At 45.5% G+C, this 15,186-nt stretch overlaps 1 protein-coding gene across 1 annotated transcript; it reads left to right on the top strand.

Moving 5' to 3' along the window:
* Positions 1 to 2,131: 2,131 nt before the first annotated feature.
* EIF2B5 (eukaryotic translation initiation factor 2B subunit epsilon) lies at positions 2,132 to 11,214 on the top strand. The gene is made up of 16 exons (XM_055409236.2): positions 2,132 to 2,372; positions 3,822 to 3,946; positions 4,755 to 4,940; positions 5,032 to 5,209; positions 5,299 to 5,379; positions 5,658 to 5,735; positions 6,272 to 6,584; positions 7,537 to 7,682; positions 7,903 to 8,044; positions 8,164 to 8,265; positions 8,587 to 8,694; positions 8,831 to 8,921; positions 9,219 to 9,342; positions 10,016 to 10,141; positions 10,516 to 10,626; positions 10,793 to 11,214. Exons 1-16 carry the CDS (start codon positions 2,166 to 2,168, stop codon positions 10,850 to 10,852), a joined length of 2,178 nt encoding a protein of 725 aa, XP_055265211.2. The 5' UTR covers positions 2,132 to 2,165; the 3' UTR covers positions 10,853 to 11,214.
* Positions 11,215 to 15,186: the final 3,972 nt, after the last annotated feature.

Below are 15,186 nucleotides of genomic sequence, written 5' to 3'. Positions count from 1 at the left end.
ACGAGGAGTGTTCCCGAGGAACGCGGGCCAAGCCACAGCCGCCGCGTGGAAACAAATCCCAGCCGTTGGAACTCCGAATCCCGACATGCAACGCGGCCACGGGTGGTAAAGACCCTTGCAGGAACTTTGCCACATGGTGGAACACCAATAGTTCTCGTGTTGAAGGAGCGCGCTGCCTTGCTGGAGAGCTCCTTCCAACCGAAGGACACTCAAGCTGCCTCACCCCACTTCCACTGTGTCGCCAAGGTCCCGCACTTCGGCAGGCCTGGCTGACTCACCGCAGTCACGGCCTCGTTCCCTTAGGGTGCCTCACCTCTCAAGACTCCAGTCCTGCAGCTTACGTCCAACTCAACTTTATACACTTCTTGGTTCCAAATTTATTTCCAATCTGATTAAGACACAGAGTAGGGTTTCAATAAATGCTGACAGACTGAATAAATAAAGATGTCATAAAAGAATAAAATTTTAGCCACACATATTTTGGCAGAAAGATTATGGAGCTATAATCTCACACTGCTTGGGCTCCAACACCAGTTTATCCACTTAATCCAGTGGGGTCCACTGAGACTTCAAAAAATGTTTGTTGAACGAATGAATAAAATGTTCTCACAGAGATGTATGACGAACTAAGTGCGATAATGCTCTCATCATTCCCAGCCACAATCAGCGCTTAGTATTAATAGAATTACTACTCTCCCTACTATTCCACGTTCTGTATTTATGTAGACTTGTGAGAGACCTGAGGGTAAGGAATGTCTTACTCGGTCTGGACTCCCCAAGGTGCCAGCTCACATTAGGTGAGGAGAAAGAAAATGGAGGACCACAATTTTTAATATGTTGGGAGCTGCTTGTAAAGAACCCGCCTGCCGAAAAGCAGGAGACAAGTGACGCAGGTTCGATCCCTCGGTGGAGAAGATCCCCTGAAGGAGGGCATGGCAACCAATCCAGTATTCTTGCCTGGAGAATCCCCACGGACAGAGAAGCCTGGAGGTTACAGTCTACAAGGTCGCAAAGAATTGGACACGACTGAAGTACCCTTATGGCAGAAAGTGAAGAGGAACTAAAAAGCCTCTTGATGAAAGTGAAAGAGGAGAGTGAAAAAGTTGGCTTAAAGTTCAACATTCAGAAAACTAAGATCATGGTATCTGGTCCCATCACTTCATGGGAAATAGATGGAGAAACAGTGGAAACAGTGTCAGACTTTATTTTTGGGGGCTTCAAAATCACTGTGGATGCTGACTGCAGCCATGAAATTAAAAGACGCTTACTCCTTGGAAGGAAAGTTATGACCAACCTAGATAGCATATTAAAAAGCAGAGACATTACTTTGCCAACCAAGGTCCGTCTAGTCAAGGCTATGGTTCTTCCAGTGGTCATGTATAGATGTGAGAGTTGGACTGTGAAGAAAGCTGATTGCCGAAGAATTGATGCTTTTGAACTGTGGTGCTGGAGAAGACTCTTGAGAGTCCCTTGGACTGCAAGGAGATCCAACCAGTCCATTCTAAAGGAGATCAGTCCTGGGTGTTCATTGGAAGGACTGATGCTAAAGCTGAAACTGCAATACTTCGGCCACCTTATGCGAAGAGTTGACTCACTGGGAAAGACTCGGATGCTGGGAGGGATTGGGGGCAGGAGGAGAAGGGGACGACAGAGAATGAGATGGCTGGATGGCATCACCGACTCAATGGACATGAGTTTGAGTGAACCCCGGGAGTTGGTGATGGACAGGGAAGCCTGGCGTGCTGTGGTCGCAAAGAGTCGAACACGACTGAGCGACTGAACTGAACTGAAGTGTCCTTAGCACGCAAGCACGGAGTGGAGATTACACATCCAGAGCCGCTTCGCAGAGAGTACGAGTCTCATTATCCCCTAAGAACGTCAGTTTGCTCGGGAACAAATGATGGCAGCAACACTTGCACTCCATAAAACCCCTCCTCGCCGCCCGGGTGCCTCAACTGGCCGCCACCCGCACCGCTGGGCCCCACTCCTCTCTGCCTCCCAGCTCAACCCTTAGGCAGACCTGGGGGAGACGCATGCGCATTCTTCTGCCCTCGGCTCCTCCCTCCCTTCTTTCGCAGCTCCTCCGCATTTCGAGTGCCGGATCTTTTTGTCCCTTACTGCGTGCCGTGTCAGTTTCCGTGCGGAAGTGGTGGCCGTGAGAGAAGATGGCGGCCACCGTGGTGGCGCCGCCTGATGCGTCGGCCAGTCGGGTCAACAAGCGCAGCGGCGGCGGACCGGGAGGCGGTGGCGGCAGCGGCGGCGGTGGGGCAGCCAGAGGGGCGGAGGAGGAACCGCCGCCGCCCCTACAAGCAGTTCTGGTGGCCGACAGCTTCAACCGCCGCTTCTTCCCCATCTCCAAGGACCAGCCTCGGGTGAGCGACGCGCTCGAGAGCTGCCGGGGGCCCTTGGAGGTGGCAGGGCTAGAGCAAGTTATACTTCCAGATGTGTGGTGAGGCGGCCTCTGGAAGAACTTGTGCCCACTCTCTTTCCCAGAAATAGGGTTTATCTGGTTAGGAGGAAGGCGGAGAGACCGTCAAAAGCCCTGATGACCAAGTGAGTGGCTGGCAGATTTGGGCACGCGTAGTGCTGTTCACCTCCAGGTTTGAGAGGCCCGCAGGACTAACCTCGGACCAGTGCTTGTGAGACGCCTTCATACGAGGATTCAGTGCCTCAAGAGGAGGCCGCGCCGCTTTTATGCAGAGGAAAAAGAGATTCTTAGGTGAAAGAGAATGTCACCTCCTTTCGCCTCCGAAAGGGAGGTCCTGTGCCTAAAAAAGTAGACTGGATTGATCCCATAGTGACAGCTGTTTTGGATCTTGTACAGTGTGCTTTTTTTCTTTCAGGTTTTGATGACAGTCAGTGCCATCTGTCAAAAAGAGAACAGAACGGGTTCAGTGGCTGGTTGCCAGCATCCCCTGTATTGTCTAGACACTGGGGAATTGGACTGAGCTCTCCTAATGATTGCTGGGTTCCTCAGCAGTCCCCATTTCAAAGAAAAGGACTTACATTTGGTTCAGTGAAAACCATCTTTGACTCCCCACCCCACCTCCAAATAGTCTAATTGGCTATTTATTTTGAGCAGCTGATTGGGATGGCCAGCCCCTGGCTCTTAGAAAGAGATCAAGGAAGGAAATCTTACAGGGAAAAAGGCCTTAGTGGTGTTTTAAGTTTCTGGAGGTATGACTGATTTCTAGGTTATCTGTTCTGTATCAGCTCTGTCTGATGCTAAGCAAGTAGATTCCATGCTTACTGTATCCAAATTGCAACACATTAGACTCATGTTTGGGCTTCCCGAGTAGCTCAGCTGGTAAAGAATCTGCCTGCAATGCAGAAGACCTCGGTTTGATTCCTGGGTGGGGAAATTCCCCTGGATAAGGGATATGCTACCCACTCTCTTGGGTATGTATTCTTGGACTTCTCTGGTGGCTCAGATGGTAAGGAATCTGCCTGCAATGCGGGAGACCTGTGTTCGATCCCTGGATTGTAAAGATCACCTGGAGGAGGGCAAGGCAACCCACTCCCAATTTTCTTACCTGGAGAATCCCCTTGGCCAGAGGAGCCTGGTGGGCTGCAGTCCATGGGTTGCAAAGAGTTGGACATTGGACATGACTGAGCAACTAAGCACAGCAGACTCATGTTTAGAGCATGCCATGACCATCAAAGGCAGGAACCTGATTACTTTTAAATAGGAAAGATAAAACTAGTGTTTGAAAATACTGACAGAGGAGTGAAATTGTGGTTGAAGTGGGAGAAAGAATGGTTCTCAGAGGATCCTCACAGATAACAAGTCTTCAGACTTTGTTTTGTCTCTTACCCTCCAGGTCCTCTTGCCCCTGGCCAATGTGGCACTAATTGACTACACTCTGGAATTTCTGACTGCCACAGGTGTACAGGAAACCTTTGTCTTTTGTTGCTGGAAAGCTGCTCAAATCAAGGAACATTTAGTGTAAGCCTCTGCAACTTTTCTTTCCATGTTTCACCATTTTTTCCCTGGTTTCCTTAGGATGAATGTAACTAAGGGGAAATTATGAGGGAGAAAAATGTGTCTATGTGTATCCCATCATAAGGTCTAAGGGCATTCTCTTCACTTAGGAGGTGAGCAGCTGAACCTGTGACAAAGATTAAAGAACAGCATTTGAATTTTTTCTGAATCTCATAAAGTTTAGTCCCAGTGAGTTTTGCTTTTTATTTGGTGGCTCCAATATGCCAGTTACAAGAGTAACATCTTTGTTTTTCCACTGAGCTTCTAAATGTTGAACTCTTCCTCATCTTTGTATGCCTGGTACCTAGCTTAGTACCAAGCACATAGTAAACATTTAACAAATGTTGAGTGAAATCTTTTTGAAAAAGAGTGACTCTCAGGATTTAGGGAAGCTTAGGAAATAGAGACTAGGATTAGCATGATCTCCATCAGACAGCTCCTAAATTTGATAAGAGCTTTAAGAGAAAAGTTTGTCCGTGGAATACTTCGAATAACCTAAGTCTCAGTGGAATTTTTAGTTCAAATCCATGTTTGGGGATGGGTCAGGGAATGGAGAGGAAATAGTCATGCTTCTCTAACCCATAAAACAAGATTGGTGACACTATACTGAAACCATTAATTACAGTTCATAATCTCTTTGAAGTTGATGCTGGCAGAAACTCCAAAAAATCACAGCAAAGGAGTGTGAATGTTGAATGGCGGGGGAGTAGGGAAGCTCTGCATGATCTTTATGTTTGGTTTACTCATTCCCCTCACCCCTCCCTTCTCTTAGGAAATCCAAGTGGTGCCGCCCAACATCCCTCAACGTGGTTCGAATAATTACATCAGAACTGTATAGATCACTGGGCGATGTTCTCCGTGATGTTGATGCTAAGGCCTTGGTGCGCTCTGACTTCCTTCTGGTGTATGGGGATGTCATCTCAAACATCAATATTACCAGAGCCCTGGAAGAACACAGGTCAGGATAGGAAAACGGTAGAGATGGGGTTTGGGACCAACAGAGCCCTAGGACTGCTGTTTTACAGCTCTCTCCTTCCTATCCTTTATAGGTTAAGGCGGAAGCTAGAAAAAAATGTATCTGTGATGACGATGATCTTCAAGGAGTCATCCCCCAGCCACCCAACTCGTTGTCATGAGGACAATGTGGTAGTGGCCGTGGATAGTGCCACAAATCAGGTGCTCCATTTCCAGAAGACCCAAGGCCTCCGACGTTTTTCTTTCCCTCTGGTATGTGGTTATCTGGGGTCCTTGAAGTGGTAAGGTGACAGGCTTCAGCAGGAGAGATGAGTTAAAGTCCTTGTAACTTCTCCCCACAGAGCTTGTTCCAGGGCAGTGGAGATGGAGTGGAGATTCGCTATGATTTACTTGATTGTCATATCAGCATCTGCTCTCCTCAGGTGAGCTCCTCAGGGCAAAGGCTGTATATCCACAGAGTAAAACTCCAAGGGTATATTACCACCCCCTTAATTGGCCACAGTATATTTCTTCTCCCTCTCTCTCTTATCTGTTCTATAGCAAAAAGGTGTTGTCATCTTGACCCCAGTAGCTCATTGGCAGACTTTTTTGGGATTCTGGCCATGTCCTGCTGTCATAGTGTCCGATATGTCTCTAGGGGGCTATGTTTGCTTCCAGAGAAGAGTACTTAACCTTAGCCCCCTCTGACTTCTCCACACAGGTGGCTCAACTGTTTACCGACAACTTCGACTACCAAACACGAGATGACTTTGTGCGAGGCCTGTTAGTAAATGAGGAGGTAATAAAAGGTTCCCAGTGCCTCTTTAGAAGAGGGCTGTAATATTATCTCACGCTGATAACTTTTGATCTCCTGCCTCACCCCCCCTCCCCCGCTTTCTTCCTCTCTTTCTTCATTGCTTTTTTATTTTAACCAACTCCAGGGACAGTAGATCTTACTGACACACAAAAGCAGAAGATTCATTTTTCGTTTTTGGCAGATCCCCAATACCATCTGACCACCAGTGACGTGTTAAAAAATCTCAAAATCAACAAACTAACTGCTAAAAACATGACTATCCACCATTACACATAATGGAAAGTTTGTTTTCCCTTGGGTAGGTGGGGGGACTTTTGGTCCCATCTTATATTTTATTGAGCTGTAGGAGGAAGGAAAATAGCTGGAGGTGAGAGGGAAGCAGTACAGAGAAAAGTCTCAGGCCACTTGGCTGTGACACTGAGAAGCAGTAGGGAATTTAAGGAAGTTAGAATTATACTGGGGGATATTCTTTCTCTCTTGCTTGCTTGGGTGACCTCTCTTTTTTTCTCCTCATTTAGATCTTAGGAAACCAGATCCACATGCATGTAACAACTAAGGAATATGGTGCCCGGGTCTCCAACCTACACATGTATGCTGCTGTCTGTGCAGATGTCATCCGCCGATGGGTCTACCCTCTCACCCCAGAGACTAACTTCACTGACAGCACAACCCAGAGCTGCACTCACTCCCGACATAACATCTACCGAGGGCCTGAGGTCAGCCTGGGTCATGGCAGTATCCTGGAGGAGAATGTGCTCTTAGGCTCTGGCACTGTCATTGGCAGCAATTGCTCCATCACTAACAGTGTCATTGGCCCTGGCTGTCACATTGGTGAGTATAGGTAGGGAAGTCAAGCTGGCCATCCTAGGAGCAGGAACTTGGGGGAACCCCATGAGTTCAGAAAAGGATACAGAGGGATAGTCCCTGAGAATAAGGAAATAGAGTGGCTGCCTTAATAAGGAACAGGGATGTAAAAACAGTGATACTTTTAATTTGTGGTCTGTGAACCTATTATTGGGTGACTCTTCACATTCCAGGATACCCTGTATTCACATTCAGGACCAACTGGGATAATTAACATACAATAACACCTGTTTAGTACATTGCAGTTTACAAAGGGCTTCTGTGTACTTTATTTCATTTATGTGAAATGAATTCATTTATTTCATTTTTGTGAGGATTAAAAACCTTGTGAGGTAGGTATTATTTATAGATAAGTTTTAGAGATAATCAAAAAGGCTAAAAGTGGTTGTCCTCCCCAAGGTCATGGCTCATAAGAGGCAATGCATGTACTTGATTCTGATTATAAGTCTATTGTTCTTCATACTCTTAATAACTCACTTTGGTTATAAGAAAGTGATGCTTCTAATAGAACTGCCCCATTAAGAGCACAATAAGATTCTGACTTTAAAATGTACCAAAAGAGGTAGAATAATTTGGTTCTACTTTTAGACATGAGTGTGATGCTAATAAGGTTCTTGAGTTCAAGGGATCTCCAGAAATCTTAAAGGTTCTCAGGTTCTTAAGTCCAGTATACAGTTAAATTGTTGTGAACCTGGTGGAGGATAGTTAGACCGAGCAATTTTCCGGGTCTCTGGCCTGAGCTTAGAGAGGGAGAGGGAATTTATGGTGATTTGGGGATGGAGTATTGGGATGGAGTAGTAGAGCTGGATGGGAGCTCTGCTGGTGTCAGTCAGCCCCATTCTCTACAAATGGTCTGAGAAGTGGTCTGGTCTGGAATTGGAGCCGTGGGTGACCAGGAGTCTTTCCTATCCTGAGCCAGGTGATAATGTGGTGCTGGACCAGGCCTTCCTGTGGCAGGGTGTCCGAGTGGCGGCTGGAGCACAGATTCATCAGTCTCTGCTCTGTGACAATGCTGAAGTCAAGGAAAATGTTACACTGAAGCCTCACTGTGTCCTCACTTCCCAGGTAAGACCTGCTCCACATGGCATATAGGCCACGAGCTGAGTGGTGGTTTTGCTGAGCCTGAAAGTGCTTTATGTCCACCAAATCCAGCCTGAATTGAAATTCCCAATTCATTGGTTTCATTTGCTTTCTACTTGGCTTAGTAAAGTCACTGTCCTTTGCAGGGAGTACTTTTCCCACACATTAATGGATCTGTGCCACCCATTTCTTTTTTCTCCTCCAGGTGGTAGTAGGCCCAGATATCACGCTGCCTGAGGGCTCAGTGATCTCTTTGCACCCTCCCGATGCAGAGGATGATGAGGATGATGGTCAGTTCAGTGATGATTCTGGGGCTGACCAAGAAAAGGAGAAAATGAAGCTGAAAGGTGTGAGACTCAGCAGGTGTGGGGCATCTGTGTGTCTCTGCCCCATAGATATACCAGTGTTTCCTCCTGAGGGGTTGGTGTTCTCCTGGGCCCTTGCTAAAGATCAGTGTCTTTTCTAGGTTACAATCCAGCAGAAGTTGGAGTTGCAGGCCAGGGCTACCTCTGGAAAGCTGCAGACATGAACATGGAGGAAGAGGAGGAACTACGGCAGAATCTGTGGGGTGAGCTCGGCCTCATTCCTGCCACCCACCATCTAAATCAGATTATTTTGAGGGAGTTTGAACACTTCAGAATCAGACTGGCAGTGGTTTAGTCCCTAAGTCATGTCTGACTCTTATGGCCCCATGGACTGTAGCCTGCCAGGCTTCTCTGTCCATAGGATTCTCCAGGCAAAAATACCGGAGTGAGTTGCCATTTTCTTCACCAGGGGATCATAATCAGACTGCTTGTTCATTAATTTATTCATGCAGACAGAGCAGATATATTGCTCTCTGTCAGTGGCTCTTCCGTTACCTTTTTTCTCACCTCTTCTGGATTCCCAGGACTCAAAATCAACATGGAAGAAGAGAGTGAAACTGAAAGTGAGCAAAGTATGGATTCTGAAGAGCTAGACAGCCGGGCAGGCTCCCCACAGATGGATGACATCAAAGGTACGTGGCTAGGGGAACAGTGTCTGCGACAAAAGAGGAAAACCTCCAGTTTGGTTGGCCATGAAGTGAGGACTGGATGACTTAAAGCATCCTGGAGCAATATCGGCCCATGAACTTACTCTTGCTTTGATTTTAGTGTTTCAGAATGAAGTCCTGGGAACACTACAGCGGGGCAAGGAGGAGAACATTTCTTGTGACAATCTAGTCCTAGAGATAAACTCTCTCAAGTAAGAGCAGCCCTCCCTGTTCTCATCTCCTCGTGGTAATTCCAGGTGGTAGAGGTTCTCTCCTGATTCTTCCCCAAATAGGAACATGTTCCCTTGACATCCCAGCTGGACATAGCTGGTAGCATTTGAAACAAGGAGAACATTGTTCTAGCCTCAGCATAGACTTCTTCTTTCCAAAATCCTCCCTTTCCGTGTTGTATCTGACTTCCTTTTCCCCAATGTCCTGCCAAAGTCATAGTCCTACAGTATGCTGAAAAGGCCAGTGAAGGCCCTGGTGTCACCCCAGTCTCCCCACAGGTATGCCTACAACATAAGCCTGAAGGAAGTGATGCAAGTACTGAGCCATGTGGTCCTGGAATTCCCACTGCAACAAATGGATTCCCCGCTAGACCCAAACCGCTATTGCGCCCTGTTGATTCCCGTAAGCAAAGATTGAGGCTGGGTACAAGGGGTTGAGTGGAGACAGGTATACATTTGGGGGCTTGACTTTAAAGGAAATCAAGAGTAGAAAGTCTTATGGGATATATGTAACTTGTGGTTCCTTTCTCCTTGCCTCTGGACACAGATGGGGTTCTAGAGCAGGTTTGGCTGTCCAGGGGCGTCAGGTTAGTTTCAGTAACAAGTGGCCTTTGAGATTCCAGTATTCAGGTGGTACTAGACCCCAAAGGCACACCCAGAATGGACTGGATTGTCATACTCTCTGACTGAAAATGATCTGACCCAGAATAAGGTGAATGTTTAGACTGGGAACAGATATTTTGAGGCAGCCTGCAGCATCTGACCCTCTTCACCTTCCCTAGGAAATTTCTTTTTCCCCAGTCCTGCCAGCAGCTCCCAGATGCCTCTGACATAATTCCACAGAGCGTATATAATCTCTCTCGTCTGTTTTAATTTTTAATTTTGTGATTTGTGGGATCTCAGTTCTCTGATCAGGGATTGAACGCAGGTCACAGAAGCAAAAGTGCCAAATCCTAACCACTAGACCAGGCAACCACCTCTTGTCTTGAAAGACCAATGTTATCATTGATTCTCTTTACTGTCCAGGTCTAGGTGCATGCTCAGGAGTATATTGCAGCTTCTCCTTTTTCCCACAGTTGCTCAAGGCCTGGACCCCTGTCTTTAGGAACTACATAAAGCGCGCCGCTGATCATTTGGAATCTTTGGCAGCCATTGAGGACTTCTTTTTGGAGCATGAAGCTCTTAGCACTTCCATGGCCAAGGTGAATACCACCCCAAGCCACATAGTCCTGCATTTACATGAACATATGGAGTTTGGTTAATAGCTTCATCCACCTGTAGTGTTGTGCTCATTGCCGGGATAGTACAGCTTGGAGCCAAGTTAGTAAGGCAGCCATTTGGAGGTTGTCCTGGGAATGTATGGAGCACTACTCAACAATAGTTACAGAAGTCAGATCTGTCCCAGTATCAGAGTGAACAGCTCACTCTTGTCTGTTTTGGAGGAGACCACACAGTGTGTAGGAGGTGGCTGAGGGCCTGGTAGGAAGGCACTAGATCTTGCTGGCTCTTCCTCTGTTACCCATTGTATCTTGAACCCTGCAAGGCCCCTGAGACCTCCTCTGCTGGACTTCTGTAGGTACTGATGGCTTTCTACCAACTGGAGATCCTGGCTGAGGAAACAATTCTGAGCTGGTTCAGCCAAAGGGAGGTAACTGACAAAGGCCAGCAGTTGCGCAAGAACCAGCAGGTGAGTCAGGCTGCCCTCCTCTCACCGCAGTGGTTGCCTGGTTCCCTGGCTCCTGGCCCCAGACTCCAGGTGGTTGGTCCCTGGGCCTCTAGTTGTTTATCCACTAAGGAGAACAGGAGGGTTATGTGCGTCTCCCTCAGTAGCTCTCCACTCTGCTTCCTTACAGCTGCAGAGGTTCATCCAGTGGCTAAAAGAGGCAGAAGAGGAGTCATCTGAAGATGACTGAAGTCACACTGGCTGCTTCTGTGGGTGTTGTTGATTACCTTCAAGGTTTCTGGGCCAGGACAAGTGAGAGACTAGTTCAGAAGGATGAGTGACCACCATCTGAACTGAGACTGGAGCAGAGGCTGGAACTACAGTATTCTTCCCACCATCAGCAACCATGTGCCTCCCATCCTGACTGGGGAGTGGGGGTGAGGGAAGTTGGACTGGATAACAGCTCTGCCTAAGGAGGAGCTAAGCAGGCCCTGCGGTTAGAGGAAGGCCAGAGGAACAGCTTTGTGCTCTGGTTTCCCCTCAGGGAATAGCAGAGAGCAGTTGGCCCTCTCTGCTGCTTGTATTTGTTAATATTAAAAAAACAGGGGTATATTTGGTTTCTCTCCAACTCTGACTGATCAGCCATCGATATAGGTGACCAAAGAGTTCTCAACCTCTGATGTAGTAGCCTTTCCTTAACCACCTGGTGAAGAGGGAGAAGAGGGGTGTTGTGGCCACTAGATGGTACTGTGGTACCTCGCTAGTTGACCATTGCCATGGTCATGATAGTGGAGGGGCTAGATTCTTTTCCAGCCTTTGTGGACCAGTTTGTGGTCCTGGAGTGGTGTGCCTGAACCAGGTTCCATAGAGAGTCTAGTCCAAACACTTTTCTTCAGAGGGTGATGATACCAACCATATGTAAAGTCCATTAACCATCTGCCAGTCCATCACATGCTTTGTCCAGTTGATCCAGTACCACTGTCAGGGAAACAGGGCTGCTCTTCATCTTCAAAATAAGGGAATTTGCTGAAGGTCTCATGACTCTTGGGGGATAAAGCTAAGGGCTTGAGCCTTGTCCAGAATTCTTTTTCCTTCACCATTTTCAGTGTCTTAGTGAAGGGAAATTCCCCCCAGATGCAAATACAACCTCGGGCCACCAATGGATATTCTTAAGAACAGAGGAGGAATCTGAAATGGGCTGTCCCCTAATATGTGTTTATTTTAGTTAATCTTCACATCAGCCCTATGAAGTAGGTCTTATCCCTTTTCCGATGAGGAGTCTAAGGTTCATAGAGGTCCCATAAGTACTCATTGATAGAGCAATTTCTGTGAGAAATGGGAGCTTCAGTCTCTGGAGAAATGGTGGGGAGGCAGTTTTCAAAGATCTACTTATAAAGGTTTCCTAAATCCGAAGGTCATGAATTTCTAGACTGACAAGAGTCAGTGAGGGCCCAGCACAATGAAATGGCAGAACCTCAGGGAAAGTATAAACCTTTAGAACCTCTGGATTTAATAGGAGACATGGTGGGGATGAGAGTGAGGGGCTAGATTGAAAATGAGGGATAAAGTGAAAGTATTTTTTGAGTGACAGGGCTCTGAAGGTGAGCACAACTGACATAGCCCCTAGGCCAAAACGATTGCAGACAAAAGGCCAAAAACTTAAATTTTTGTTTCAAGAAAAAAAGAAGTCCATCTTTCCCCCACTCATCACCCTACAGTGAATCTGGTTATTTAATAAGCCCTATACATGGACAGAACTTACAGTTAGCTTCTTAGTATTTCACTCTTAAATGTGAATAGACCATTAAGGGCCACCAGACATTTGAGGAACCTTGCAACATGAAAGAGATCAAAACAAACAGAAAATTGAAACCAAGAAATTCACAAAGTAACTTTCTGAAAACTTAAGAGATGAAAATGTTATAATTCTCAAAGCTCAGGGAAGATATTGTGTCTTTGAATAAATGGTATGAAAAGGAAAAGTTGGAAAACAAAAGAACTCCTAGAAATTAAAAAAATAGGTAAATGAATTTTTTCCTACTGGAAAACTGGAGTACAAAACCAAATAGGAGGGAGATTATACTATGTCCATCCTTATATACTTACTGAATTTTAAATTGTGAATATTTTACCTGTACCATGAGATAAGGGAAAGGTTGGAAATAATGTTAAGAAATCTTGCAAAAAGGTGAAATAATTTAAAAATAAAGTGGATGATAAAGGAGAAAAAAGGATAAATCCAGAAGGTCCAATATCTAGCAGGAGTTGCAGAAACAACAGGAAAAAATGGTAGTAATGTTACTAAATAATTCAAGAAAGTACTGTTGAACTTCTAGATGGGAAGTGCTCACCCAATGCCTAGCACAGTGAGTAGCACCAAGGCATATCACCAAGAAATTTGAGAGCCCCCAGGGATAAAGAGAACTTCCTAAAGATTTGCAAAGAGAGTTAAAAACAAGTCCTGTACAAATGCTTAAGAAAAATTAAGAGATCAACCTGATCACTTAATAGCGACACTGGAAGCTAGAAGACAATGGAGTGACTCAGAATTCTGAAGGAAAATTACTAATACTTGAGATGCAGAATTATACTCTCATCTTTTCAAGTTTCTCCCCAATTAAAAATCTTTTTTTTCCAAAATCTTTTATTGAAGTATAGATGGTTTACAATGTTGTGTTAGTTTCAGGTGTACAGCAAAGTCATTCAGTCTTATGCATATTAATATATATATTTTTTCAGATTCTTTTCCATAATAGTTCACCCCAAATTTTGATCTCTCATGCTTTCAAGGGAAACTACCAAAGGATGTGTTTACTACTATTGAGGAGTAAATTATTGAGGAAACTGGGATCTAACACGGAGGAGAGGTAAAAGAGAGTTCAGAGAATGATGCAAAGAAGTCCAAGGATGAGAGCTGTTCACAAGCTGAGACAGCCAGCAGTGCAGACTAGAACAATGGGATGGAAGGGTCCAGAAAAGAAAGCCGATGGGTTATATAATACATTTAACTGAATTAGTAAAATACGAATTGAGAAGCTATTAGATTATGTGGAAAGACTTAATGATAAGTATACTGTATAAAAAAGCAAATGAAAGAGCAAAGCAATGATTAATGCCAGGAAGAAAAGCTGGAAACATAGTCAAAATGTCAGTATTATATTTTCTTAACCAAAATCCTAAGAGGTTAGGGGAGGTGGAGAAAAGGTAAATCCATCAATCAAAATTGGAAATCAGTAAACAATGTCTAGGATGCATAAATCAGGGCTTCCCTGGTGGTCCAGGGGTTAAGAATGTACCTGCCAATGCAGGGGACGTGGATTCAATCTCTGGTCCTGGAAGATCCCACATGCCTTGGAGCAACTAAGCCCATGCGCCTCAACTAGAGAAAGCCTGCTCACAGCAATGAAGACCCAGCATAGCCATAAATAAATTAAAATTTTTGGAAGACAGGATGTATAAATCAAGAAGTAATATAAGCAAAAAAATGTACACTGGTGTGGGGGTGGGGAGGGAAATGAAACAGGACTGCTGTTAAACGTTTTTTAATATTTGTTTCTGCGTGCATATTACTTTGATAAAAATTTAAAGGGAAGGTGTGAAATGAAAATAAATTCAGTGTGTGAGCAGGGGCTGACAAATAGGTTGAACAGATTAAATCAAAACTTTATAGTCAGGATACAATGAAAAAAAGGCTGTAGAGATAGGTAGAGGTTAGATTATGGAGAGCTTTGAATATCATGCTAAGGATATTTGGAAAGTACTGCAAAATGTGGAGAGGTTTCTAAGATGAAGAAAGAGGTATCTGAAAGTTCCTTAATCTTGAAATGCTAATTTGGCAACAGTATACAAAATGGCATGGGAGGAGCCCACAGTTGTTACTGTGGCCTAAAAGGACCTATGTGGTCTGGTCCCAGCCTACCTAATTGACACTCCTCTACCACCATCATTGTAGTCACAATTACCTTCTTTTTGTTCTTCAAATTTGGCAAGTTTATTCTTGCCTTAGCCCTTACACTTGGCTGTCCCTCTGCCTAGAATGCTCTTCCTCCAAACCAGACCTTCTTACAGCTGCTTCCTCACTAGTTCTAGGTCTTCAGGCAAATGGAAAAGGCCTTCTCTGACTGCCCATCTTGCTCTTTCCCCTGTTACTATCACATCACTCTGTTTTACCCTTTTTCATAGCATTTGTCGCTGAGCGACTTCACTTTCCCTTTTCACTTTCACACATTGGAGAAGGAAATGGCAACCCACTCCAGTGTTCTTGTCTGGAGAATCCCAGGGACGGGGGAGCCTGGTGGGCTTCCGTCTATGGGGTCACACAGTCGGACACGACTGAAGTGACTTAGCAGCAGCAGCATGCTGCTACAGTCCATGGGGTCGCAAAAGTTAGACACCACTGAGTGACTGAACACTGTGCCTCCTTCCAAATGAGTGACAGCCTGAGAACAGCCTTATCTGCCTTGTTTTCCTCTCTCTTTCATGCAGTATGCCTTGCACATAGGAGGCACTATTTATTAAATTAAAAGCTTAGGCATGAGGAGATCTGTTAGAAACGATTATACTTAGCCCTGGCTTGAGACTTCA

Source organism: Moschus berezovskii, chromosome 1 (assembly GCF_049115385.1).
Source record: "Moschus berezovskii isolate FMDL1 chromosome 1, NW_MosBer_1.0, whole genome shotgun sequence".
NCBI lineage: Eukaryota > Metazoa > Chordata > Mammalia > Artiodactyla > Moschidae > Moschus > Moschus berezovskii.
The sequence above is the reverse complement of the archived record's forward strand: the minus strand, read 5'-3'. Positions and strand labels throughout refer to the sequence as shown.